Raw genomic sequence first — 23,975 nt, 5'->3', positions numbered from 1 at the left:
GGTGGGGACAGAAATGAGGGTCCCCAGCGGTGGGGACACACAGGAGGGTCCCCGAGGGTGAGGACACACAAGGGTCCACAGGGATGGGGACACAGGAGGGTCCCCGAGGGGTTGGGGACAGAAATGAGGGTCCCCGAGGGGTTGGGGACACTCAGGAGGGTCCCAGGGTTGGGGACACAGCTCGGGTCCCTCAGGCTGGGGACAGAAATGAGGGTCCCCGAGAGTGGGGACACATAGGAGGGTCCCCGAGGGTGGGGACACACGAGGGTCCCAGGGGTGGGGACAGACAGGAGGGTCCCCAGGGGTGGGGACACACAGGAGGGTCCCCAAGGGGGTTGGGGACAGAAATGAGGGTCCCCGGTGGTTGGGGACACACAGGAGGGTCCCCAAGGGGTTGGGGACAGAAATGAGGGTCCCCGAGGGGTTGGGGACACTCAGGAGGGTCCCGGGGCTGGGGACACAGCTCGGGGTCACCCAGGGCAGGGTCACAGGTTTTGGGGACAGCAAGGAGCAGGGCTGTCCTGGATGGCCCCGCTGTCCCCCCCAGCAGCCCCAGGAGGGATCAGGCGGCCTCGGCTTCTCACGCGCTTTATTTAAAATAACATCCAGTGGTTCCGGTATTGGTAAAAACGGGATTTCTACACGCCCCGGCCTATGTACAGCTCTGAAAGTTAAATTTCTCGTATATTTTCTGTTAAAACTTTCTCATCCCCCCCCACTCGAGCTTTTCCTCTGTTTTTTTTTTTTTCTTGTTTTTTTAAATTTTCTTTTTTTTAAAGATTTTTACCTTAAACTTTTTTTTTGTTTTGTTTTGTTTTTTTTTTTTTTTTTTTTGTTTTTTTTGTTTTTTTTTTTTTGTTTTTTTTGTTTTTTTTTTTTTGTTTTTTTTGTTTTTTTTTTTTTGTTTTTTTAAATTTTTTTTTTTTTAAAGATTTTTACCTTAAACTTTTTTTTTGTTTTGTTTTGTTTGTTTTTTTTTTTTTTTTGCAGCTTTGACGAGTTTGCGGAAGCAGCTTTTCAAGATCGGCCCCCCCCAACTGCACCGGGGCGGGGAGGGGGGGCACCACCCCCGTGAGACCCCCACCCCACGCCGTTCCAGGAGCAGGGGGGGTCCCTCCCTTTCCTTCCCCGCGCCGTGTTTGTGCGTTAAGAGATCCCGGCGCCCCCCGGGGTCCCCCCCCGGAGCCCAGCCCCCCCAGCCCCCCACCAGAGCTGGGGGAGTGGGTTGACCCCCCCCTTGCCCTCCCCCATCCCCACCTCACACCTTGGCACGGCTGGGACCTCCTGAGGGGAGGGGGGGACAAGGAGGGGGTGTCCCCGTGTCCCCCCCTTCCAGGTGTCCTGGTGAAGGGCCACACCTGAGGAGGGGGACACGGGGAAAGCCACATCCTCTGGAGCCCGAGGGAAAGACCCCCCTGCTCCTTGGGGGGGGGGGCAGGTTGGGATGGAGGGGGGCTCACATTTAAAAACAACAACAAATAAAAAGAAACAAATCTAACACTTAAAATGAGGTAGGTTTGGGTGCAGAAGCTCCTTGTGTCTGTCGGGGTCTTGGCTGCATCCCGCCGCCGCTCCGGGGGTCTCGTCCACACGCACAAACAAAAAAGAGATCAAAAGGAAAAAACCGAGCGAGCTCTGGCCGCCGCCACGCCGGGCGGGGCAGAGCCCGGATTGTCGAGCTCAAGGAGTCTGTGTTACCTTGGTAATTAGCGAGCAAATATTATTAGTTTCTTTAAAAAAAAAAAAAAAAAAAAAGGAAAAAAAAAAAAGAAACCAATAAAATAAAATAAAATAAAATAATCGTTATATCCAGACCGGCTCCGCACAATCGCTCCGGCCGCGCTGGGCCCGGTGCTGCTGCTCCCCCGTGGCTCTCCCACGAGGGAGGCAGGCAGGGGGGTGGTGAAGGGGGCGTTTCTGAGCCCCCCCACTCCTTTTTTCTCCTCGCAGGACGAAGCAAAGAAAACCCTGAGTTGCCAGTTCATCTGTCCGTCCGTCCCGCTCGGGCAGGGCCGGCAGCGCTGCAGCCGCTGCTCTCCCTCAGTGCCCGGCCGCCCCTGGCACCTCCTGCAGCCCTGGGGGGCTCGGCGAGGTCTCTGAGGCGGGGGTGGCAGCCCCCAGCCCCTTTTTTCCCAGTTAGTTCATCCACTTCCTGCAATTCCAAGCTCCACAGTGGCAGGGGATCTTGTGCTGATCGTCCTCGAAGTCGAACTGGTAGTCATAGGTGAGCTGGGAGGGAGCGGGGAGTCACCCAAAGCACAGAGCTCGGCCCTGCCACCTCCAGCCCCCCTCCCTGGGACCCCCAGGACCCCCTCAGCACCCCCTCAGCCCCTCACTGACCTCCTCCCCCTTGGGGATGCGCCGGCTGGAGATGATGATGATCTTGTCCTCCTTGTCGAAGGTCACGACTTCGGCCACGCAGTTCGGGGCGCACGAGTGGTTGATGTACCTGGGGGACGAGCAGGGTCAGCAGCAAGCCGGGGGCAGGACAGACGGACGTCATGGCTCCCTCTGGGTGTAGCCCAGCACCCCAAAGCCCCCCGTGCTCACCTGGCCGGGCCCCCCGTCAGCGTGGCGTCAATGACGTGCTCGTTGTTGATGCGGAACATGTAAATGCCGCGGTTCTGCCACCGAGGAGAAGAGGGGGTTCAGGGGTGCACTGAGGTCCCCACAGCCCACCTGAGTCCACTTCCACCCCACCATGTCCCACTGGGGACTCTCAAATCCCATTGGAGTCCCTCCACATCCCAGCTAAGTCACTTCATGTCCCACCAGAGCTCCCAACATCCCGAGACTCTCCATGTCCCACCAGAACCCTTGATATCCCTCTTAAGTCCTTCCACATCCTGAGTCTCCCCATGTCCTGCCAGAGCCTTCAACATCCCACCAACTCCACCTACATCCTACCTGAGCTCCCAAAATCCCATCTGATTCCTCCCAAGTCCATCTCAAAGACCCTCCATGTTCCACTAGAGCCCACAACGTCCCACCCAAGTCCACTCTCATCCCACCTGAGCCTCCAAAATCCCACCTGACTCCTCCTGTGTCCTTCTCAGAGTCCCTCCACGTTCCACCAGAGCCCACAACATCCCACCCAAGTCCACTCTCATCCCACCTGAGCCTCCAACATCCCATCTGATTCCTCCTGTGTCCACCTCAAAGTCCCTCCATGTTCCACCAGAGCCCACAACGTCCCACCCAAATCCACTCTCATCCCACCCGAGCCCTCAACATCCCATCTGACTCCTCCCATGTCCTTCTCAAAGTCCCTCCATGTTCCACCAGAGCCCACAACGTCCCACCCAAGTCCCTCCACATCTGGCCCCAGTCCCCACACGAGCCCCCAGCACCCGAGCAGAGCCCCACCTGCTCCTCATAGATCTTCTCCCGCCGGTTGGCCACCTCGTTGCGGATGATGGTGCCGATGTACTCGATGACCATCGTGTGCTTCTCGATGTCCTTGGCCGCGTAGAGCCCCAGCCCCTGGATGCGGGACCGTGCCAGGTACACGTTGTTCTTCCACTCCGTCTTCAGGCGCCGGTACTGGGAGGACTTGGAGTGCACAAACTGCTTGCTGTAGGGCGTGTTGGTTTCGCCCGTGAACGTGCTCTGGTAGGCCTTGGACATGCTTGTGCTGTTCAGGGTGTGGGGCCTTTCAGGGGAGGGGGATGAGAAGGGTTAGAGATGAGAGATCCCCAGGGATCCCAGCTCTCCTGGTGGATCCCAGCTGTCCCAGTGAATTCCAGCCCCGCTTACCGCTTGTAGTGGGTGAGGATCTTGGGCTCGGAGCGGGCGCAGCCGGTGGGATTGATCATCAAGGGCAGCTCCATCAGAGGATGGCGCCCGTAGCGGAACAGGTAGTTCTGGCAGCTCTCCACGCCCGGCAGCTGCAGAGGGGGACACGGAAGGACCAGGAGTCAAGAGGCAGCAGCAGAACCACTGGGTCTTTCCCCAGGAGGGTGGACCCCCAGTGTGGAGGAGAGACCTGGGACCTACCGACTCGGCGATGCGCAGCACTGCGTGCACCGTGAGGCCGAAGAGCTCCTCGCCCTTCAGGTACTCGGGGAAGAGTCGCAGCATGTCGGCCTCCTTCCTCATCATCGCCACTGGCTCGATGATCCGGTTCCAGACAGCTGCCAAGGGAAGGGAGAACCACAGAATTAATTAGGCTGGAAAAGACCTCCAAGATAAGAGCCCAAGTGACCAGTCACCACCTCGTCACCAGAGCACAGCTGAGTGCCACGGGTTAAAGATGAGGACTTGGTGGGGACCTCAAGCCACCTTCCACCGCCCCACCCTCTGGTGTTGCTCAGCCACCAGCACAAAGCTTGCTGGCATATCCCAACTCCTTACCCTGTGGCGAGGAGTCGGAGAAGACAAGATCCTCCAGGCCCTGCTCGATGACCTGCACGACGAACTCAGGGCGCCCGTTGTTCTCGCAGATGGTGCAGCGGTAGCAGCAGCGGCGGTTGTTGGTCCGCAGGCTCCAGTAGATGCGCGTGGCCTCGTAGCCCACGGGGTAGAGGGCCGTGACGCTGTGGAAATCGGCCATCTGGTGTGGCAGCAGCTGCCCGATGGCGTGGAAGACCAAGCCGCCCACGCGGAACATGTGGAGCCGCTCCCCGCGCTGGATGATGCTGGCGATCTGCTTCACCTCGTCCCGCTCGATGTAGACGCGGCGGAACACGGTGAAGCTGCTGAGCTCCTGCTCGCAGGGCCCCTTCAGCTTGTGCAGGGGACACAGCATGGTCTTGTCCTTGAAGAACATGCACTTGGCGCGGATGGCGCAGGCGAAGTGGTACACGCTGGGGCAGCGGATGCGGTTGCAGCTGTTGGTGGCACCGGTTTTCTGGCACAGGGAGCACTTGGTGAGCAGCCCACGGTGCAGTGCCACCTCCACGTTGATCAGGGCCCCTCCCTGAGTCTCGTACACCTCCGTGGACCACAGGGCGCAGTTCAGGTGAACCCAGAGGTCGAGGTCGAGGTTGAGCAGGCGGGCCGGCCCGTCCGTGGCCCCGTCGCCCTCCTCGTGACAGAAGCAGCACTTGCGCATGTCCTGCGGCACCTTCTCGGGGCGCAGCGTGGTTCCCAGCTTGTCGATGAACTCGGCGATCTCCTTGTCGCCGTCGCGCTTGGCTCCTCCTTTCTGGATGGTGACGAGGAAGCGCAGCCGTTTCCAGCGCACGCCCTTCCACTTCTTCAGCCGGGGCCTCGCCTCATCCCCGTCCTCCAGAGGCCGCGAGCGTGGCTTGAAACGGGGTGGCGAGTGGACAGCTGTGGCCCCTTCCTCCTGGGGGGCCAGCGAGGGGGCCGGTGGCAGTGGTGACAACGGGGCTGGGGCTGCCTCGTGGGACGCCTCGGGGTCGGGGACCCTGGTGGGCTCAGCGGGGCTGGATGGGGAGGGGACGGAGGGGGACAGCGGGGGCGAGGGTTCCTGGGGAAGGACAGAGAGCTGCCGCACGTCCAGGTTGGAGACGTTGTTGACGTAGCAGTGGTGAAGGGTCTTCTCAGGAGCAGGGCTCTCCTGTGGTGTGGGGAGAAAGGCATGGATCAGTTGCAGGGATGGTGACCCCCAACCTCCCTGAACATCACAGGGAGGGGTCCTTGGCCCCACAGGAGCATCAGCATCCCACATACCCCCAACCCTGCAAGGACCTCCTGGACTCCTTCCTGGCAGACCCAGCACCAGCCCATGGCCACCTGGCCCCCCAGGAAACTCCCTGCAATCATGGGGTGACACACAGGGACCACCATGCACCTCTATCAGAGAGTCCCTGCTCCTCTACCCCCAAACAGCCACAGCCCTATGGGTACCCCAAAACCCCCCTCCCAGTCTCCCAGCCCCGTGGGGCCCCCTGCACACCACTGACCTGTCTGAGCAGTGTCAGGAGGTCCAGCTCGCCCTTGAGGCTGTACCCTGGCAGCACTGCATCAAACTGCTTCAGCCACTCCGAGCTGCTGTCCGGCACCTTCCCAGCCAACGCCTTCTCCTTCCCTGCGAGCATTCCTGGGAGAGGGATGGACCACCCGTCATGGGAGTCCCAGCCTGGGGACATGGGGGCCATGGGGACAAGGTGAACACTCACCGGCCATATCCGTCTCCACCTTCTTGGCCTCAACCACAGCTGCTCGCACAGGGCCGTCGGGGAACAGCACCTCGTAGGAGCTGGGGATCTTCATGCTCAGCAGCTCGGCCATGGCCACCATCACCCCATTGAGGTTCTAGGTGAGAGGAAGGCAGGATGGGTCCAGGGTGCCACAGGTGTCACTGTATTAGGTCGCTGCTGGGATCCCAAGGGTCTTGAATCTCCCAATCCCCTCACTCACCTTGGCAGCTGCTGCAGACACTGTCAGCATGACAGAGACCTCGCTGCTCTTGCCCTTCTCCCACGGGGCTCCAGGGCCTGCTGCCCCCACCTTCCCTGGTGGAGCCCCAAAGGGCTCTGCGACCTCATAGGGTTTTGTGTCTGGGAACACTGGTGTGGGGAGAGGGGGGTCAGAGCCGTGGGGAGCAGAGCCAGGGTCAGAACTGTGCAGACCCAGCCCCACCAACAGCCACCCATGAGCCCACCCAGCTGCCCCAGATCCCTGCAGGGAATACACCACCCTGAAAATCCCCCTCCCACACTTCCCAAGGACCCTTCCCCTGGCTCCCTTAATCCCCTCCCAGACCAGGAACTCCATCCTGCTCCATCCATATCCCTTCTTACCTGACACACACGCTCCAAACCCCCTCCCTGTGCTGCACATCCCACAGACTCCCTCCTGCCCAGTCCATATAGCCCACAGACCCCTCCAGCCCATCCCACCTGGGATGCTGGCCCGGGGGATGATGGGGATGATGGGGGACAGCACACGCTCCTCCAGCTCTGGCTTGGCCTCGCTGAGAAGCGGGAAGCGGAGCAGCTCCTCGCCCAGGACGCTCTCGGGGGACGAAGCAGGGACGATGCTGTCGGGGGAGTCGCTCTCGTCGTCGCTCTCCATCCTGTGGGGATGGAGGTGTCAGGGGCCACAGGGCCTGGTGTCACCCATGGAGGGACTTATGTCATTTGTGGGGGGTCACCACAAAGGGGGTCTCACCTGACGTCCTCAGTCTGGTTGTGTGGAGGGGTGGGCAGTGCTGCCAGCAGGTCCAGGCTCTTCACCTCCACAGCTGGTGTATCTACAGAGAAGTGACAGGTGTCACAGCGGGGAGTGACAAGTGGCAGCACGGATTTTGTGCCACCCTGTGCCAGCCAGGCTCACCTTTCTGGCCGTGGGGCTCACGGGCTGGGTCGGCGTCCTTGGGCTGCTCCCCCAGCTCTTCAGGGGCCGTGACGCCATTCACCATCTTCTGCTGCACGGAGGGAGGGGGTGTGGGGGGCAGCGAGGAGGGTGGCGTGGGTGGGTTGCTGAGGTTGTTCTGGGGGGAGACGGTGGGGTGAGAACAGCAGGATGGTCCAGAACCCCCGGGTAAGGGGGACACCAGGGAACAACCCCCCTCTCACCTTGGTGAGCAGCTGGGAGTAGTAGTCAGGGACGCTGTCGAGCACAGCACTGCCGAAGGCGCCCCGCAGCTGGCTCTTCCCGTTGATGGGGCTGCTCCCAAAGGGTGCAAACAGGCTGAAGTTGGCCATGATGGTCGGCTCCGTCAGCGGCAGCAGCGACAGCTCCTGGGGACAGAGCGGTGAGGGGGTGACAAGGGCAAAGGAAGCCCCCAGCCACAGCCCGGCCCGCTGCCATACCTGCTTCAGCTGCCTCATGAGGGCCTCGCCAGGACGCAGCCCCTCATCCTTCCGCAGCTTCTTGCGGGACGCTGGGATCCGCTCGTTGCCTTTCTGGACCCGCTTAGGCTTGGTGGGTGCTGGCTTCCTGGCAATGGAGGGGTCCTGAGGAGGAAAAAAGAGGGCATGAGCAGTGCCAGCGCAGCCCCTCACCCATCTCACCCCCAGCCCAGCCCCTGCTGCTCACCTCCCGGCCCAGCAGCAGCGACTGTGGCCGTGGCTCTGCCCCAGTGCTCCGGTTCTCCATGTGCCCATTGAGCTCGCCTGGGCTCTGCGCTGAGAGCTGCACGTTCTTGGCCCGCAGCAGCTTCTGCAGCAGCAGGTGCCCAGCCTCGGAGCGCCCACCCGGGGCCAGCAGGCTGTTGGCTTGGCTGTCCCCAGGGTCCCCGTTGGCCTCTGGTTTTGCTGTCTCTTCTCCATCCACCTCACACTGTGCCGCTGCCGCCGCCTCTTCCTTCGGCTCCTGCTTCACCAACACCTGGGGGGCTTCGCCTGCCGCGGGGGCCCCCTCTGGCACAGCCCCATTGATGCGGGTCTCACCAGGGTCAGCTGGGTCCACCCCAGGTGCCTCGGGGTCCCAGGGGCCGTGGGCTGGGTCAGGGAGGGCCCCGCTTGGCGTGGCAGCCAGCCCTGGCTCCGTGGGTGCCGCAGGGCTGGGGGCCAAGGCCGGGATTCCCGGTGATGTCTTCTTTGGCTCTTGGGGGCTCTGCTCAGGGCTGGCCAGGTGCTGGGGGGCACAGCCCAGGGGCGAGGGGGCTGGTGGCGTGGGGAGGCGGATGAGGCCGGGCTGGGGGCCACGGGCAGCCAGAGCTGCCTGAACCAGCTCGGCCAGGGGCTGCTGGGGAGGCTGCCCTGGCAGTGCCCGCCCCGGCTCGGTGGCAGAGCTGCTCTGTGCCTCTGCTGGGGCATCTGCCCGGGGCTGGAAAAGGGGCCCCATGGGACGAGTGGGCTGGCGGGCAGCTGTCAAGCTGTAGTCCGGGGCCTGCCCGGGGAAGGGGCCAGGGGTCCGTAGTGCCTGGTTCTGCTGCAGCAGGCTCTGCTGGTGCCGCTGCACCAGGAGGGCCTGGAGCTGCTGCTGCTGCTGCGGCGTCAGATGCCGCAGCTGCGGGTTCTTGGCCAGGACACCCTGGAGCTGCGCCCGGATCTGCCCCATCACCGGCCCTGGCACCTGCCCCAGGAGACCTGGGGGGAGAGCGGCCGTGCCCGACGCTGGCCCTACTTTGTGCTGAACGGGGCTCTGGAGCCGTGGGGGCTGTGGCTGCCCTGGCAGGGCCCCCGCCACCCCCTTGGCTGCCTGCTCTGGGGGCCGCGGTGCCGGCACCATGGCCTGTGCTGGGCCTGTCCCACAGCCCAGCGCTTGCTCTGCCACCCCGGCCGTGTCCCCGTGCTGCTGGGACAGCTCGGGGTGGACGGCCCCAGGGCTCTGCAGCGGCGGGGCGAGCAGGGCACCCGGCTGCCCAGAGGCTGCCCGCATGACACCGGGCTGTGGGGAGCTCAAGAGGAGCTGCTGGCCCTGCCCTAGCTCAGCCTGGTGCTTGGGGGCTGGGGGCTCCGGGCCCCCCAGCCCCGGGGGGTTGAGGGCTCCCTGCTGCTCCCCGTGCAGCTGCCCCCCGCTCTCCCCGCCCTCGGCGTGCAGGGCGCTGCCGTCCATCCCCGCGGGCTGGTCCTTGGCAGCCAGGACCGCCGGGGCTGGCTGCATTCCCTGACTCAGGTGCAGCACAGAGGGGGCCTGGCCCCCCGCCCCGTGCTGCGGAAAGTGCTGGATGGAGGGCTGCCCCTGGCCCAGCCCCAGGAGACCTGGCTGGGCAGCCGCTGAGTTCTGCTGCTGCTGCTGCTGCTGTGGAGCCAGCAGTGCCCGAGACTGCCCCAGCTGCTGGGAGAGCACGAGCCGGTGGCTCAGCATCCCCGGAGTCTGCGGCGTCAGCTGGGGCGAGCCCAGCACCCGCTGCTGGTGGGGGGCCAGGACAACCTGGCGCTGGGCTGGGGGGTGGCCCAGCACAGGCTGGTGCTGCAGCCCTGGCCCGTGGCCCAGCACGCCTGGTTGCTGCTGGGGTGAGAGCTGCTGCACAAGGAGGCTCTGCTGGCTGCCCAACAGCCCCGGCTGCTTTGGCACCATGGGCTGAGCGCCTGCGCCGGGCTGTGGGGCTGGGGGCTGCTGCTGCTGCTGCCCCAGCAGGCTGGGCTGCCCTGGCACGGCTGTTTGCTGCACTGGGGCCTGGCCCAGCACGCCTGGCTGCTGCATGGGTGCCTGGCCCATCATGCCTGGCTGCTGCAGCGATGTCTGGGCCAGCACACCTGCCTGTTGCATTGAAGTTTGTCCCATCACACCTGATTGCTGCATGGACGTCTGTGCCATGATGCTCTGTGGCTGCATGGAGGTCTGTCCTATCAAACCTGGCTGTTGCATGGACGCCTGACCCATGACACCCTGCTGCTGCATTGACGTCTGTCCCATCACACCTGGCTGCTGCATGGACGCCTGTGCCATCACACCTGGCTGCTGCAGCGACGCCTGTCCCATCACACCTGGCTGCTGCATGGAGGTTTGACCCATCACGCCCTGCTGCTGCATCGATGCTTGTGCCATGACACCTGACGGCTGCAGTGACGTCTGTCCCATCACACCTGATTGCTGCATGGCTGCCTGTCCCATCACACCTGATTGCTGCATGGCTGCCTGTCCCATCACACCCGGCTGCTGCATTGATGCTTGTCCCATCACGCCCTGCTGCTGCATGGCCGCCTGTCCCATCACACCCGGCTGCTGCAGCGACACCTGTCCCATCACACCTGGCTGCTGCATTGACGTCTGTCCCATCACACCTGGCTGCTGCTGCAGCGACACCTGTCCCAGCATGTTCTGCTGCTGCAGTTTCTGTGCCAGCTGCATCCTCTGCAGCTGCCGCTCCTGCATCAGGCGGCTGTCAGCGGCCAGCCCGCGCAGCGCCGGGTTCCCGCTGAAGAAAGCGCCAGAGGATCCGACTCCTGGGGCATTCCCCACAGGCTGCTGGCCCATGAAGGACAGGCCCTGCTGCACGGCCATGGACACACCGCCCTGGGGCAGGCGCAGCCCCCCGGGCTGCCCCGGCTGCTGGCCCAGGCCCTGTGCTCCCACCAGGGCTCCCCCGGGCTGCTGCACGCCGTGTGCTGAGAGGAGCTGTCCCGGCAGCTTGGACATGAGGCGGGGGCTCTGCGAGGGGCTCAGGGCCATCACGGCTGAGGCCTGGTGCTGGTGCTGCTGCTGCTTGTTGCGGTACTCAGCCATGAGGTTGGTGTGCTCCTTCTGCTGCTTTCGCACCTGATGGGGATGGTGGGGTGTGAGTGCCAGGAATGGCAGGGTTTTAGTGGCAGGAATGGCATGGCATTAGTGCCAGGGACAGGGAGACAACACAGCCTCAGCACTGGGGATGGTGGGGCATCAGCAGCAGGAATGCCACAGATTTAGTGCCCAGGATAGGGGAGCATTAGCATGAGGAATGGCACAATAACAGTGCTAGAAATGGCACACCACCACCACCAGAAATGGCATGGCTTTACTGCCAGGGACAGTAAGGCAACAGCCCTAGGAATGGCACAGGATAAATGCTGGGGACAGCAGGGCATTAGTGCTGGGAATGGCAAGTGAATTAGTCCCAGGAATAGTGGGACATCAGTGCCAGGAATGGCAGAGTGTTAGTGCCAGGAGCAGCGGGGAATTAATACCAGGACTGGCACAGCATTAGTGCTGGGCACAGCACAAAAGTAGAGCCAGAAATGGCACATTGACTCTGAGGACATCACATTTGAGGATGGCACAGTGTAAAGTCAGGAATAGCGAGGCTAGAATTTGGAACAGTGAAGCATTAACACTGGGGACACCCCATTTGCACCAGGGACAAGGTGCCCACCCACATGCAGGGTCCTACCTGGTCCAGCTGCTTTTGGATCTTGCTCTGCTGCTCTGTTACCAGCTTCAGCTTCTCGGCGTCGGCCTCGGGGAACTCGCGCCCGGCTTTCTTGGCCGTGCGCTGCTTGGCACACAGCGCCTTGCGGGACTTGCGGTGCGCCCCGATCTGCTCCTCCAGCACCTTCAGCTGCATCTGCAGCAGCTGCTGCGTGTGGAACAGCCACTCCTCGTACTGCCGCTGGTCAGCCTCGTCTGTGGGACGGGGAGAGGGCTCAGATCAGTGGGGACCCCGGTAAGCGGAGACTGCGGGTCAGTGGAGACCCCAGGTCAGTGAGAAACCCGGGAAAGCAGAGACCCTGGGTCAGTGGAGACCCCAGCCCCAGGGCCAGGGTGAGCCCTGTGCCACACCATGCCAGCCCTGCCATGTCAGTACTCACTGATGACGCCCTGTGCAAAGGTGGGTGGGTTGGGGCGAGCCTGGGTCGGGTCTGTGCCACTCCGCTCCTGGAAAAAAGAGGAATGTTTGGGACATGCTGTGGATTTCTGTCCTCTCCCCACAGACCCCACCCCCTCAGAGAGCCATAAAACCACCAGTTCTGGCCTGCCAGCCCTAAAAGACCCCTGTAAACACTCTGGACACCCCACTCACCTGCCCGCTCCCTGCCAGTAAGTGGTTCTGCATCTCGGAGACAGCCGGGCCCCCCGAGAGCCGCTGGGCCAGCAGGGAAACCTGTTGCCTTTGGGGGACACACACAAGAGAGGGGCTGTGAGCCAGAGCCAAAGCAACCTGCCTGCCCCACCCTGGGCCCCCCAGATCCCCATGTCTGTTACCTGTTCATGCCTGGGGCCACCCCAATGCTGCCCTGAGCCATCACCTTCTTGATGCCCTTCAGTGCCACCATCTTGGCCTTGGCAATGGGGTCCATGATGTCCTCGGCCGCAAACTTGTCCAGGTCTGCTGGGACAGAGACCACAGCATGTTCAGCCCTATGTCCCCCACCCAAAAGGGTCCCGTGCTCCCCCAAAAAAATCACCTGCAGCCCCTACCTGTGTCTGGGAAGAAGCTGTTGGCCAACTGCTGCTGCATGACGAGCTGGGGGGGCTTCAGGCCCAGGTTGGGGGGCTGCACCCCGGCCATCGGCTTCTGCACCAGCACCTGCTGCTGGCTCTGCTGTGGCTGCCCCAGGGCCACCTGCACGCCGTGGGGCGAGGACAGCACATGGGGCTGCCCAGAGCCCATGCCCATGTGGGGGCCCAGAGCCGGGCGCTGCTGGGGTGCGTTGAGCTGGGGGGGCTGCGGTGGCAGCAGCGGTGGCCGGGCCACCAGCCCCAGCTGGAGGGGTGTCTGAGGGGTGCCCAGACGGGGGGGCTGCCCCTCGGGAGGCTGCCCGGATGCCCCTGTGTGCAGCATGGGGTGCCCCGGGGCTTGCAGGTGGGGGGTGCCACGGGGCAGGTGGGCTGACATCTGCTGCTTCTTCTGCAGCTCCTTCTTCTCGTGCTCCAGGAGGTCCTCGATGAGCAGGGGCAGCTCGCTGGCCACCAACGAGCTCTCCATCTTGTCCAGGTCATCCGCCGGCGAGTGCCGGGCACTGCCCAGCCCCAAGGCTCCGCTGTCCAGCTCAAACTTCTCCAGCAAGGGGTTGCTCTGGCCACCCAGCTGGGCAGATGCCAGCCCACGGCCGGGGGCAGTGTAGGGATCCTTCTCCAGCACGGGGACACCAGTGTGGCCACTGCTGGAGAACTGAGTCAGGCTGAGGCGAGCAGGGCCGGCGCTGGAGCTCAGGAGGGTCTGGCCAGGTTTGACACTGAGCCCCAGGGAGGCAGAGATTTTATCTGTGCCCTGCAGTGCTTCTGACTTGACGGGCACCGGGAGGCGCTCGGGGCCAGCGGTGGTGAACTGGCAGGGCGAGGTCTTCAGGCAGCCATCCTCCAGCTTGGGCTTGACATCAGTGGGCAGCGAGCCAGCCTTCACCTCTGCACCCTGCGCCTTGAAAGCCGGGTCAGGGCCCAGCACAGCGCCCGTGGGGCAGGCAGAGAGTCCCAAGCCCATCCCAGACACCAGTCCTTCCTTGGGCACCTCCTGATCCTCCGCAGACAGGGTCACATCTTTGCTGTCCCCAGGGTCGGGGAGCTTCAAGGTGGGCGCTGGTGGTTCTGTCTTGAGCTGGGCCTCACGCTCAGCCTTCTCGTTGGCCGACTCCACCAGGCGCAGGTGCTCGTTGAAGATGTCCTTCTTGTCACCAGTGTCCAGCTCGGGGTCAGTGTAGGCCAGCAGGTCGAACTCGTCACCATTCAGCAGGTCATCGAGGTGGGGGTCTGCTGTCTCCAGGCTGTCCAAGTTGTCCAAGTCATCGTCCCCTTTGGCCACATCTGGATCCAGGCTAAGGTTGGCCAAATCATCATCGTCTTCCAAGTCCTTGTGGGAGCCAAAGTCGTCATCCAAATCAGGCTCCACGGGCACCTCGCAGGGCAGCCGCCCCCCCTCCAGGCTCAGGTGGCTCTTCCCTGGGGCCGGCGTGGGCTCTGCAGCGGGGCCATCCTTGGCACCCTCGGGGCGGAGGGTGGCACCGGAGGACAGCGGGCGCGGGGGGATGTGCTGCTGCAGCTCCAGGCTGGGGGCTGGCAGCGGGGGCACCGCCTTGGCGTGGGGCTGCTGGTGGCTGTTGCCCATCTCAGCTCCCTGGGGGGACGCGGGTGGCAGCGGCGCTGGAACCTTCTGGGATGGCAGCGCCTGCAGGGGCATGACGGGGGTGCACAGAGCCTGGGGGGTGCCTTCCTCCCCGGGCAGGAAGAACCGAGGCCGGGGTGCCTGGGGGGCAAAGGGAGATGCCACGACACCCCCAGGTCCCTTCTGCACGTTGTGTCGTAGCTCGATGAAAGGAGCGCCCAGGGCAGCTGGTGAGGGGGGCACGGCCTCGGCAGGGGTGGGCAGGCGGGTGCCCAGGCTGCCCATGGGGGTCCCGGTGGCCGGGGGGGCGAAGCGGGAGGTGACAGGGAGCCGCAGGGCTGCCACGGCTGCTTGCTGCTGCTGCTGCTGCTGCCACAGGTGCTGCTGCTGCTGCTGCGGGGACGGCGACGGGAAGACCCCACGGGGGTAGAAGGCCTGGGGGGGCCCCACCGCCGCCCTGGAAGACACCGTGGTGTTGGCACCAGCTCGGTACAGCCCCGACACGCTGTGCCCCATCCCTCTTAGACTGTGCCAAGCACCCGAAAACCCACAGCCGTGCCCTCCCTCCAGAGTGATCCCCACGAGCTGGGGGTGTGCGTGTGATGCCTGCTGGCTCCCACCCGTGCATGCTGAGCCCACCGCCTTGCCAGGGGGCACCCACCGCCCGCTGATGTCCAGCATGGCTGGCGTGGCCGCCGGAGGGGGCCGGGAGAGCCGCTCGTCCTGCGTGAACGCCGCCTGCACCATGACGGAGCCGGGCAGCTTCCCAGCGCCGGCTGCCGTGGCCAGAGTCCCGAGGAGAGCCTTGTCCTGGAATGGAGGAAGGAAAAAAGAGTCACTCATCCATCAGCCACATCCCACTGCCGTGCTCCTCCATCAGCTGCATCCCCTCATGCCCCTCCATCAGCCACATTTCCCCCCGTGCCCACCATGCCCCTCCATCAGCCACCCATCAGCTACATGCCCCCTGTACTCACCATGCCTTTCCACCAGCCACATCCCCTCCTGTGCCCCTCCATCAACCAATTCCCCCCTACCCTGTGCCCACCATGCTCCTCCATCAGCCACATTTCCCTCTACCCACCATGCCCCTCCATCAGCCACTTCCCCCCGTGCCCCTCCATCAACCACTTTCCCCCTCCCCTGTGCCCACCATGCCCCTCCATCACCCACATTCCCCCAGTGCCCCTCCATCAACCAATTCCCCCCTTCCCTGTGCCCACCATGCTCCTTCATCAGCCACATTCCCCTCATGCCCACCATGCCACTCCATCAGCCACATCCCCTCTCCCCTGTGCCCACCATGCCCCTGCATCAGCCACTTCCCCCTGTGCCCACCATGCTCCCCCATCAGGGGCATCACCCCCGTGCCCACCATGCCCCAGCTCTCCCACCTGTGCCGGCTGGTACGGGGCCATGCCCCGGCTCAGCTCGAAGCTCTGCCCGCCGGCCTCGGGTGCCCAGCCAGCCGGTGAGGAGGAGGCGGCAGCAGCCGCGCTCTCCTTCTCCTGCCGAAGGCTGTTCCTCTGGATCTGCTGGCGGATCAGCAGCTCCCGGAGCCGCTGGCGCTGAGAAGAAATCAGTGTTAGAGCCCAGAGCGGCAACAGGACCAAAACCAGCAAAACAAACCACACACAGAGCAGCCATCGATGCTTGCACAGACCGTTTTTCCCTTTGATTCTCTCCCAAACCCCAATGGATGCAACTGGATCCTAGGAGAGACCTCACCTGCCGCTGCTTCTCCAGCTCCGACTGGCTCATGGTGCCCAGAGCCCCGTCCTGGGCACCAGGCAGCTCCGCCAGGTCCCGGTTTGGGGGTGCCGAGAGCCCCGCAGCCACCTCCTCCCTCTTGTCGGCCGTCAGTCCCAGCGCAGCGCGGGGCAGGAAGGTTCCAGAAGGGTCCTGCTGCTGCGGGGGAGCCGGGGGCTGCGGCGGCAGCACCGACGGGGGCCGCAGGGGCGAGAGGCTGTACGAGTCAGGGGCGGCAGTGCCAGGGCCCAGCGGGCTGCTGGCCTGGTGGAAGCTGGGGGACGAGGCGTAGGCCGAGCTCTGGGGTTTCCCAGAGCTGTAATGGCTGTTGATCCCGTGGGGCTGGTGGGACGGGGAGCCCTTGAGAGGCTCCGAGACGGCCGGGGGGAAGGTGAAGCGCATGGGGGGCTGGCTCCCCGGGAAAACGCTGGCGCCAGGCGAGCGGGCGAAGGGCGGCTGTGGCCCGGCCGCTGCCTTGGCGTGGGGGTCACCTGCTGGGGTGCCCCCAAAACCTCCACCGGCCGCCCCCACTGATTTGAAGCCCGGCTCCGGCAGCTGTGGACGGGGGGGTTTGTGCAGCGGGGTGAAGGGATCCCGGGACTGCGGCCGGGAGGGCGGCTGGGAGTAGGGATCCGGGGACTGGAAACGAGGGGTGACTGGGGACTGGCAGAAGGCTTCGTTGGAGAGAGGGCGGGGGGTTAGGGGCGACTGGGAGCTGGACTGGGACTGGGGGCTGGCAGGGATGCGGGAGAAGGGTTCAGAGGGCAGGGAGCGGGGCGGGAGGGCGCAGCAGGCCTCGGGGGGCTGCAGCCGGGGCGTCAGCGGGGGCTGCGAGTAGGGGTCCAGGTAGGGCGACTGACGGTACAAATCGGGGTGGCCGGGGGGCGAGGGGGCCAGGGGATGGGGGTCGGTGGGCCGGTGCCCCAGCCCCGGGCTCTGCGGCTCTACCTGAGAGACCCGTGGGGTCATGGGGGCTTTGAAGACGTCGGCCGCCTTCAGCTCCGCAGCCGAGAGGTGGGGGCCACCTGGGGAGTCGCCGTAGCCCATGGCAGAAGCGTAGCCGGGCGAGCAGACCCCCAGGCTTCCCCCATCCTCCTTCTTCACCTCCAGACCCTTCTTCTGCTCCCCGAAAGGCAGGGGAGAGAGCAGGGCCTCAGGGGGCCGCGCTCCAGGACTCCCTGGCACCGAGAGGTTGTCCAAGGAGGGGCAGCGGGGCTTCAGGAAGGGATCAGGGGTGCCAGGCTGGTGCCGGGGGGTGCCAGGCGGGGTGGGGTGGAAGTCAGGAGGAACACGGGGGGCTGTGAGGGGCTGGGGCTGGCTTGGGAAGGGCTGGAAAGCAGCCCCCGACGTGGGGCTCTGGCCCAGGGGCGAGGGGAAGCGCGGCTCCAGCGCGTAGGCGGGCGCCGCGCCGTAGGGATCGTGCGAAGGCACTTGGGCAGGGGACTGGGGAGGGAGCTTGAGGAAGAGCTCGCTGGGAGACTCTGGCCCCCCTCCGGCACCCGCCGGGGGCTTCAGGAAGCCCTCGCCGGCGGCGGGGGGGCTGCTGATGTAGACGGGCTGTGCCCCCGGCGGCACCGGGATCCGCAGGTGCAGCGAGGGCCTCTCAGGCTTGCGCAGTCCCTCCCCTTTGGTCTGCTTGTTGATCTGGCTCTCGGCCTGCTGCAGAGAGAGCCGGGCTGTCAGCGCTGTGGGAGCCCTCCCCAGGGGTCGGGCACGGGCTGGGGGTGGGCAGAACAATGTCCCCCAGGGCTGGGCCGGGGCCGCCGGGCACCTCCCCGCGCCTCACGTACCTTCTGCACCTTGTTGATGCGATGAGCCGCCCGGTTATCTTTGGCCTTTTGCTAACAAAGACACGAAGCCAGCTGACTTGCAGCCCCCCGGTGCCCCGGCCACCCACCCCACTGACCTCCTGGCACTCACCAAATATGGGGCTTTGTCCGTGGCAGGGACTTTCCTCCAGAGCTTCATGATCTGTTTGCAGCGGCTCGACCAGTCTGGGAGTCCAGTACGAGCAGATGCAGGGGAGGAAAGCAACATTAGCCTGGACCTGAGGAGCCCACTCCTATCCTTGGTGGGTCACTGTCCCACCCTCATGAGAAGGGACAGCCCAGGAGATAGAACTGAAACCCCCTGCCCACTACAGAGAACAATTCTGTGGCAGAACAACCCAGCTCTCCCCTCAAAAAAGGGACCAGGGGAGTGACACTCCACCCATACCCCCAACCCTCACCCCAACGGGGCGGCTGCAGCCCCCCCAGAGCCCTACCTGGATAATCCTGCTTGAGGTTGGGGAAGTTCATGTTGGCGTAGAGGACAGGGGAGATGGTGGAGAGCTCACCCAGCTCCTCGTCCTTCTCCCAGCGCTGCAAGCTGCGCTGGTTGTAGGACAGCCCGTCGCCCTCGCCCTCTGTCGTGGGGGTCGTGGGGGTCGAGGGGGTGGTGGCAGCTGAGCTGCTGGCCCAGGGGCTCTCAGGCTCGCAGTGGTCTGGGCTGAAGAAGCCACTCCGCTCCCTGAGTGGAGAGGAGCATCACACATTGTCAGGTTGTAAGGAAGAGTGGGGTCCCAGGACACTCTGCAGATCAGTTCCCCCAAGGAGGGGACCCCCAGCTCCTCTGAGTACCTGTTATCCAGGAATGGGGACTGGCAGACCCCCGAGTACGAGTCCAAGGAGACAGATCCAGAGAGTGAGCCCAGGGAAACGCTCCCTGCGAGGGAAACGAGATGGGTTGAAGGGAAAACAAAGTCATGGCACAAACCTGCACCTGCCCTGGGGGTCCCAACAACCCCCAGACAGCACAACCCCCAAAATGCTTCTCATGTTTACCCCCAGAGCAACAGGGAGCACCCAGGAGCTGGGCTCTCAGGCACCACTGAGTGAGTGAGTTTGGCCTTCCTGAGGCTGGGAACAAGCCCTGCCCTTCACCACACTCTCCAGGGACCTCCTGGATGATGTGGGTTCTGCCAATTCCACCCACCCTGCCCTGAGAGCTGGAGGTCTCCTTGCAGGAAGGGCCGCTGTGCTCGGCTGGGGTCCTGCCCGGCCTCCATCCCCGCGGCCACGCAGTTGAGGGGCTGCTCCCCGCGCTCTGCCGAGCCCAGCACGTCCTTGAAGAGCTGCTGCACGTCTTTGCTCTCCATCTTGGGCAGCTCTGCAGAGGCAAACACGGGAGCTGGGTGCACATACCACACTGATGGCAAGGGGAGAAACCTGGGGGGGTCACGGTCCTGGGACCACCCACCCCTTCAGCAGAAGGGGGGACGCAGGATGGCCTCACCTTCCGTGGGGATCTTGTCGAGGTCGGAGCTCAGCGCTCCCTCGCCCGGGGTGGCCGGTTTCTCAGCGTCCCCGCGGTCTGGGGAATCCTTTGGCTCGTCGGCTCCTGTGAGGAAGAATCGGGAAGAGCCTTCAGCTCCCTGGGAACCCCCGGCTCAGAGCTCAGGGCTGGGGACCCCCACGGGGCCACCCAACAAGGGACACGAAGGGACACGAAGGGTCCCTCGGTCCTCCAGCAGCGCCAAGCCACGCGGGGGCGCTCTACGCTCCACTCTATGGTCACGGGCATCATGGGCCTGACGAGGAACCATAGAGCTCAGCCCTGCCCAGAGCGGACCCCTCAACCATAGAGTCTGGTCCCGATGGCGGCGGGCGCTCTATGCCCGGTGGAGGACTCGGCTCTGGGGGTCCCGCAGGGGTCCCCGGGCCTCACCCAGCTCCTCGGCCTTCGCCTCGTCCTTGCCATCGTCATCGGGAGCGGCGGCGCTGCCGTCAGTGCTGTCGTCCCCTGCAGGATTCAGCGAGCAGGGTCAGGACCCGCCGAGCCCCCGCGTTCTCCCCTCAGCGGCGATGGCCGCCCCTCACGGCCCCCGGCCCTCTCCAAGGAGCCTCAGAGCCCACAGCACTGCTCACAACGGGGGTCCCCCACAACCCCAGCGAGCTCCAATATCCCCTAAGACCCCCAGCAACCCCAGGGACCCTGAACAACCTCAGGGACAGCTCCCAACAAGCTCCAACAACCCCAGGGACCCTGAACAACACCCTCAGCCATCCTGGGGACCCCAACAACCCCAGAGACCCACAACAACCCCAGGGACAGCTCCCAACAACTTCCAACAATCCCAGGGACCCACAACAACCCCAAGGACAGCTCCCAACAAACCCCAACAAACCCAGGGACCCTGAACAACACCCTCAGCCATCCCAGGGACCCCAACAACCCCAGAGACCCACAACAACCCCAAGGACAGCTCCCAACAAACCCCAACAAACCCAGGGACCCTGAACAACACCCTCAGCCATCCCAGGGACCCCAACAACCCCAGAGACCCACAACAACCCCAAGGACAGCTCCCAACAAACCCCAACAAACCCAGGGACCCTGAACAACACCCTCAACCATCCCGGGGACCCCAATAACTTCAGGGACAAACCCAGGGAGCCACAACAACCCCAAGAACAGCTCCCAACAAACCCAGGGACCCTGAACAACCCCGAGCCATCCCGGGGACCCCAACAACTTCCAACGACCCCAGAGACCCACAACAACCTCAGGGACAGCTCCTAACAAGCTCCAACAAACCCAGGGACCCTGAACAACCCCCTCAGCCATCCTGGGGACCCCAATAACTTCAGGGACAAACCCAGGGACCCATAACAACCTCAGGGACAGCTCCCAACAAACCCCAATAAACCCAGAGACCCTGAACAACACCCTCAGCCATCCCCGGGGACCCCAACAACTTCCAACAAGCCCAGGGACCCTGAACAACCTCAGGGACAGTTCCCAACAAACCCAGGGACCCTGAACGACCCCCTCAGCCATCCTGGGGACCCCAGCAACTTCCAACAACCCCAGAGACCCACAACAACCCCAGGGGCAGCTCCCAACAACCCCAGAGACCCACAACAACCCCAAGGACAGCTCCCAACAACCCCAGAGACCCACAACAACCCCAGGGGCAGCTCCCAACAACCCCAGAGACCCACAACAACCCCAAGGACAGCTCCCAACAACCCCAGGGATCCCCCAGGGACCTCCAACCACACCAGGAACCCACAACGACCCCTCAGTAATCTAACCCCCCTCGTGGGCTGCAGACCCGCTCCTGGCCACACTCACCTCGGGGGTGGGTGGGGGTCTCCCTCCTGTCGGGGGTGCCCCCCTGCAGTGCCCCAGCGAGGTTGGGGTCCCCCTTGGGCCTTGGGGCGCCCTGGCCCAAGGCGGGGCGGGCGGCCCCGTCCCCAACCCCGCCTGCCGCCAGCAGCGCCTTCCGGCTCAGGTCCATCAGTGCCTTCCCAAAAAACGCCTCCTGGGGTGGGAGGGCTCTGTCAGCATCGGGGGGTCCTCCCCACCTATCCCCCATCCATCTCCAGCCTCTCCACCCATCCCACCTGCAGGTACGGGGGGAACATGTCCTCCAGCTTGCTCTTCTTGCGGCCCCGGCGCTTCTTCTTCTCGTCCCCCTCTCCTGAGCCCGGATCCAGGCCAGCCTCGGCTGGGACGTCACCGGGAGCCCCTGAAACAGCCCCCAGCAATGAACACCCGCCCCCAAAAAGGGTCTGGGGCTGCTCCTGTGCCACTGAACAGAGCTGTGAGGGGCAGCCTGAGGGGCCCTGAACATCCCTGGGGGTGAGAAAAAAGAAAAAAAAGGGGGAAAAAAGGGGGGGAAAAAGGGGTGCCAGTGGGCCCTACCATCCTCAGGGTGTCCCTCGGCGCTCAGCCCCTCGCGCCCCACGTCCGGCAGCACCGCCGACACCTTCTTGAGCCGCGTGTGGGACTTGCGCTGCCGCACCATGAACCCACCGATGCCTGGGGGGCAGAGGAGGAGTGAGGAGCACAGCGGGGTCACAGAACAGCCCGGAAGGGCTCAGAGGGCCTGCAGGACACTCACCAGGCCGGTACGGTTTGCGCTTCCTCTTCTTGCACTCCTCAGGGTCCTCCAGCCCCTTCCCTGAATCCCCGTCAGCTCCAACGTCGCGGTCGGGGCTGGCCGGAGCCTCCAGCTTGATCTCACACTCCATGTGCTCCACACCCACTGCTGGGGGGGGGCACGTTAGTGGGACCCCCCGACACCCCCACGCTGCAACCGCCCCAGCTCTGCCAGCAGCAACACCCACCATCAGCTTTGAGCAGCTCATCGGCGTCCAGGTCACCGTCCTTCTTGTCCTCAGGGCCCAGGGGGTCACCCCCCTCCAGCCCCCCGTCCCCGTTGAGGGTGCCCGGGCGGCCCTTGCGCTGCCGCCGCTTGTGCAGGGGGGACAGGGTCAGGTTGCGCAGCACGGCCATGCCCGTCTCTGTCAGCCACACGCCCTCGAAGCGGAAATACTGGGGCTCTGAGGGGACAAACGCCAGCATTGGGGACAACTGCCAGCACTGGGTGCGTGGCCAGAAGAGGGCACAGCCATGGGAACCCCAGCAGGGCACCGCACGTACCGGGATCCTTGGCTTTGATCATCTCTGCAGAAGGCGCGGGCACTGCGGCAGAAAAGCAGAGGAGCAGGTGAGTCCCCACACCCCTCAAATGCCCCCCAGGTCCCCCCAGGTCCCCCCTGCCCCGTGAGCTCACCAGGTTTGACCACGTAGGGCTGGCAGGCGCTGCAGTCGAAACCTTCATCCGCAGCCTGCTCCACCTCCTCCTCAGTGAAGAGGCTGTCGCACGCGGCGTGCAGCCACCTGCGGGCAGCGTGGGGGACCCATCACACACCACAGCTTCCCCGGGAGGACCCCAAATTCGAGCCCCTGGAGCCCGGGGCAAGGTGCTCACCGATCGCAGTGCCGGCACTGGATGAGCAGGTCGTCCTCCACGTATTTCTCGCGGCAGAAGGGGCAGACGACGAGGCTGGCGCAGGGCGCGCAGTGGGTGTAGTTGTTCTGCCACTCGCAGTGGAAGCCAGGGGATGCAGCCCCGCACTGCACACAGCACACACACCTGCAGAGAGCGGCCCGAGGGGTCAGCACCAGCACTGTAGAACCCGAATTTGAGCCTTGTGGCGTCCCCCTTGTGTCCCCCACGCACCACTTGCACTTCCAGCCGCCCTTGGGCACGGTCTGCAGCGGCGGGTCCAGGCAGTAGGTGTGGTAGCTGATGTCGCAGTCGTCGCAGAGCAGCAGGCGCGAGGGGTCGGAGGCTTTGCCGCACACCTCGCACACGATGCACTCCACGCAGCGCCAGCCCTTCAGCAGCATCACCTTGGTGATCTGGGGACACGGGAGGGCAGCCACGTGAGCCATGGTGGTCCCCAGGCTCGCTGTGGCTGTGGGGGACACCCCAGGGCTTGGCACAGACATGCCAGTGCACAACTCAACACACAAGATGTGCCACGCAAAACCTCGTGTGTCCTTGGGGTGCACAGCACAGCTCTGGGGTGAGGCTGGGGGTCCTGGGCCCCCTCCTCACCTTGCTGTTGACGCAGTAGGGGTGGTAGCACTGGGAGCACTGGGAGCAGGCGAGCAGGTGCCCCTCAGCCCCACGCCCAAAGCTGCCACACACCACGCACATGTCCTGGGGGAGAGAGGTCGTGAGTGAGGAGACAGCGGCTGGCAGAGGAGAGACAGAGTCTGTCCCACCCTGTCCATCTATCTGTCCTGCCATGCCCTGGTTACCTGCATGAGCACAAACTTGTCTGTGTTGGAGAAGAGGACGACCGTGTTCTGCATTGTGTCATCGTCGTCCTCGTCCTCCTCCTTGCTGGGCGAGCTCTCCACATCAGCGAGCTGAGGACAGAGCAAGAGGTTCAGCACTGAGAACACCCTCTCTGTGCAGTCTGGGGGGCACCAGGAAGATGCAGGGGCAGCAGAACCCCTCCCCAGGGGAAGCTCTGTACCTGTCCTACTTTTTGTGGTGAAGCCCCCAGACTCAGCAAAGGCACAGGTATGAGACCCCCTAAGACCCCAACCCACCCCACACTTA

At 64.2% G+C, this 23,975-nt stretch overlaps 1 protein-coding gene across 1 annotated transcript in view; it reads right to left on the bottom strand.

Annotated features, from left to right (window-relative positions):
- Positions 1–1,731: 1,731 nt before the first annotated feature.
- KMT2D (lysine methyltransferase 2D) overlaps positions 1,732–23,975 on the bottom strand; it is a 30,712-nt gene continuing 8,468 nt past the window's right edge. Inside the window, exons 14-55 of the mRNA XM_039703289.1 lie at positions 23,669–23,779; positions 23,463–23,567; positions 23,082–23,263; positions 22,830–22,994; positions 22,632–22,738; positions 22,499–22,540; positions 22,183–22,398; positions 21,957–22,100; positions 21,758–21,874; positions 21,457–21,581; positions 21,185–21,374; positions 19,775–19,849; positions 19,343–19,447; positions 19,043–19,216; positions 18,688–18,772; positions 18,333–18,577; positions 17,987–18,069; positions 17,857–17,907; positions 16,046–17,725; positions 15,712–15,885; positions 14,979–15,127; positions 12,697–14,774; positions 12,481–12,604; positions 12,299–12,386; positions 12,087–12,153; positions 11,669–11,901; positions 7,951–11,061; positions 7,725–7,868; positions 7,488–7,652; positions 7,246–7,402; positions 7,081–7,162; positions 6,810–6,985; positions 6,328–6,476; positions 6,087–6,222; positions 5,871–6,007; positions 4,354–5,524; positions 3,997–4,133; positions 3,757–3,887; positions 3,367–3,652; positions 2,551–2,624; positions 2,341–2,449; positions 1,732–2,229 (exon numbers count right to left, since the gene is read on the bottom strand). Of these exons, the coding sequence (XP_039559223.1) occupies positions 2,137–2,229; positions 2,341–2,449; positions 2,551–2,624; positions 3,367–3,652; positions 3,757–3,887; positions 3,997–4,133; positions 4,354–5,524; positions 5,871–6,007; positions 6,087–6,222; positions 6,328–6,476; positions 6,810–6,985; positions 7,081–7,162; positions 7,246–7,402; positions 7,488–7,652; positions 7,725–7,868; positions 7,951–11,061; positions 11,669–11,901; positions 12,087–12,153; positions 12,299–12,386; positions 12,481–12,604; positions 12,697–14,774; positions 14,979–15,127; positions 15,712–15,885; positions 16,046–17,725; positions 17,857–17,907; positions 17,987–18,069; positions 18,333–18,577; positions 18,688–18,772; positions 19,043–19,216; positions 19,343–19,447; positions 19,775–19,849; positions 21,185–21,374; positions 21,457–21,581; positions 21,758–21,874; positions 21,957–22,100; positions 22,183–22,398; positions 22,499–22,540; positions 22,632–22,738; positions 22,830–22,994; positions 23,082–23,263; positions 23,463–23,567; positions 23,669–23,779 (13,173 nt within the window). The 3' untranslated portion in view covers positions 1,732–2,136. The remainder of the gene's footprint in view (positions 2,230–2,340; positions 2,450–2,550; positions 2,625–3,366; positions 3,653–3,756; positions 3,888–3,996; positions 4,134–4,353; positions 5,525–5,870; positions 6,008–6,086; positions 6,223–6,327; positions 6,477–6,809; positions 6,986–7,080; positions 7,163–7,245; positions 7,403–7,487; positions 7,653–7,724; positions 7,869–7,950; positions 11,062–11,668; positions 11,902–12,086; positions 12,154–12,298; positions 12,387–12,480; positions 12,605–12,696; positions 14,775–14,978; positions 15,128–15,711; positions 15,886–16,045; positions 17,726–17,856; positions 17,908–17,986; positions 18,070–18,332; positions 18,578–18,687; positions 18,773–19,042; positions 19,217–19,342; positions 19,448–19,774; positions 19,850–21,184; positions 21,375–21,456; positions 21,582–21,757; positions 21,875–21,956; positions 22,101–22,182; positions 22,399–22,498; positions 22,541–22,631; positions 22,739–22,829; positions 22,995–23,081; positions 23,264–23,462; positions 23,568–23,668; positions 23,780–23,975) is intronic.

The sequence above is a fragment of the Passer montanus genome, unplaced genomic scaffold (genome assembly GCF_014805655.1).
Source record: "Passer montanus isolate IOZ18808 unplaced genomic scaffold, ASM1480565v1 scaffold161, whole genome shotgun sequence".
NCBI classification, from domain to species: domain Eukaryota; kingdom Metazoa; phylum Chordata; class Aves; order Passeriformes; family Passeridae; genus Passer; species Passer montanus.
Note: the sequence above shows the minus strand (reverse complement) of the source record. Positions and strands in the feature narration are given on the sequence as shown.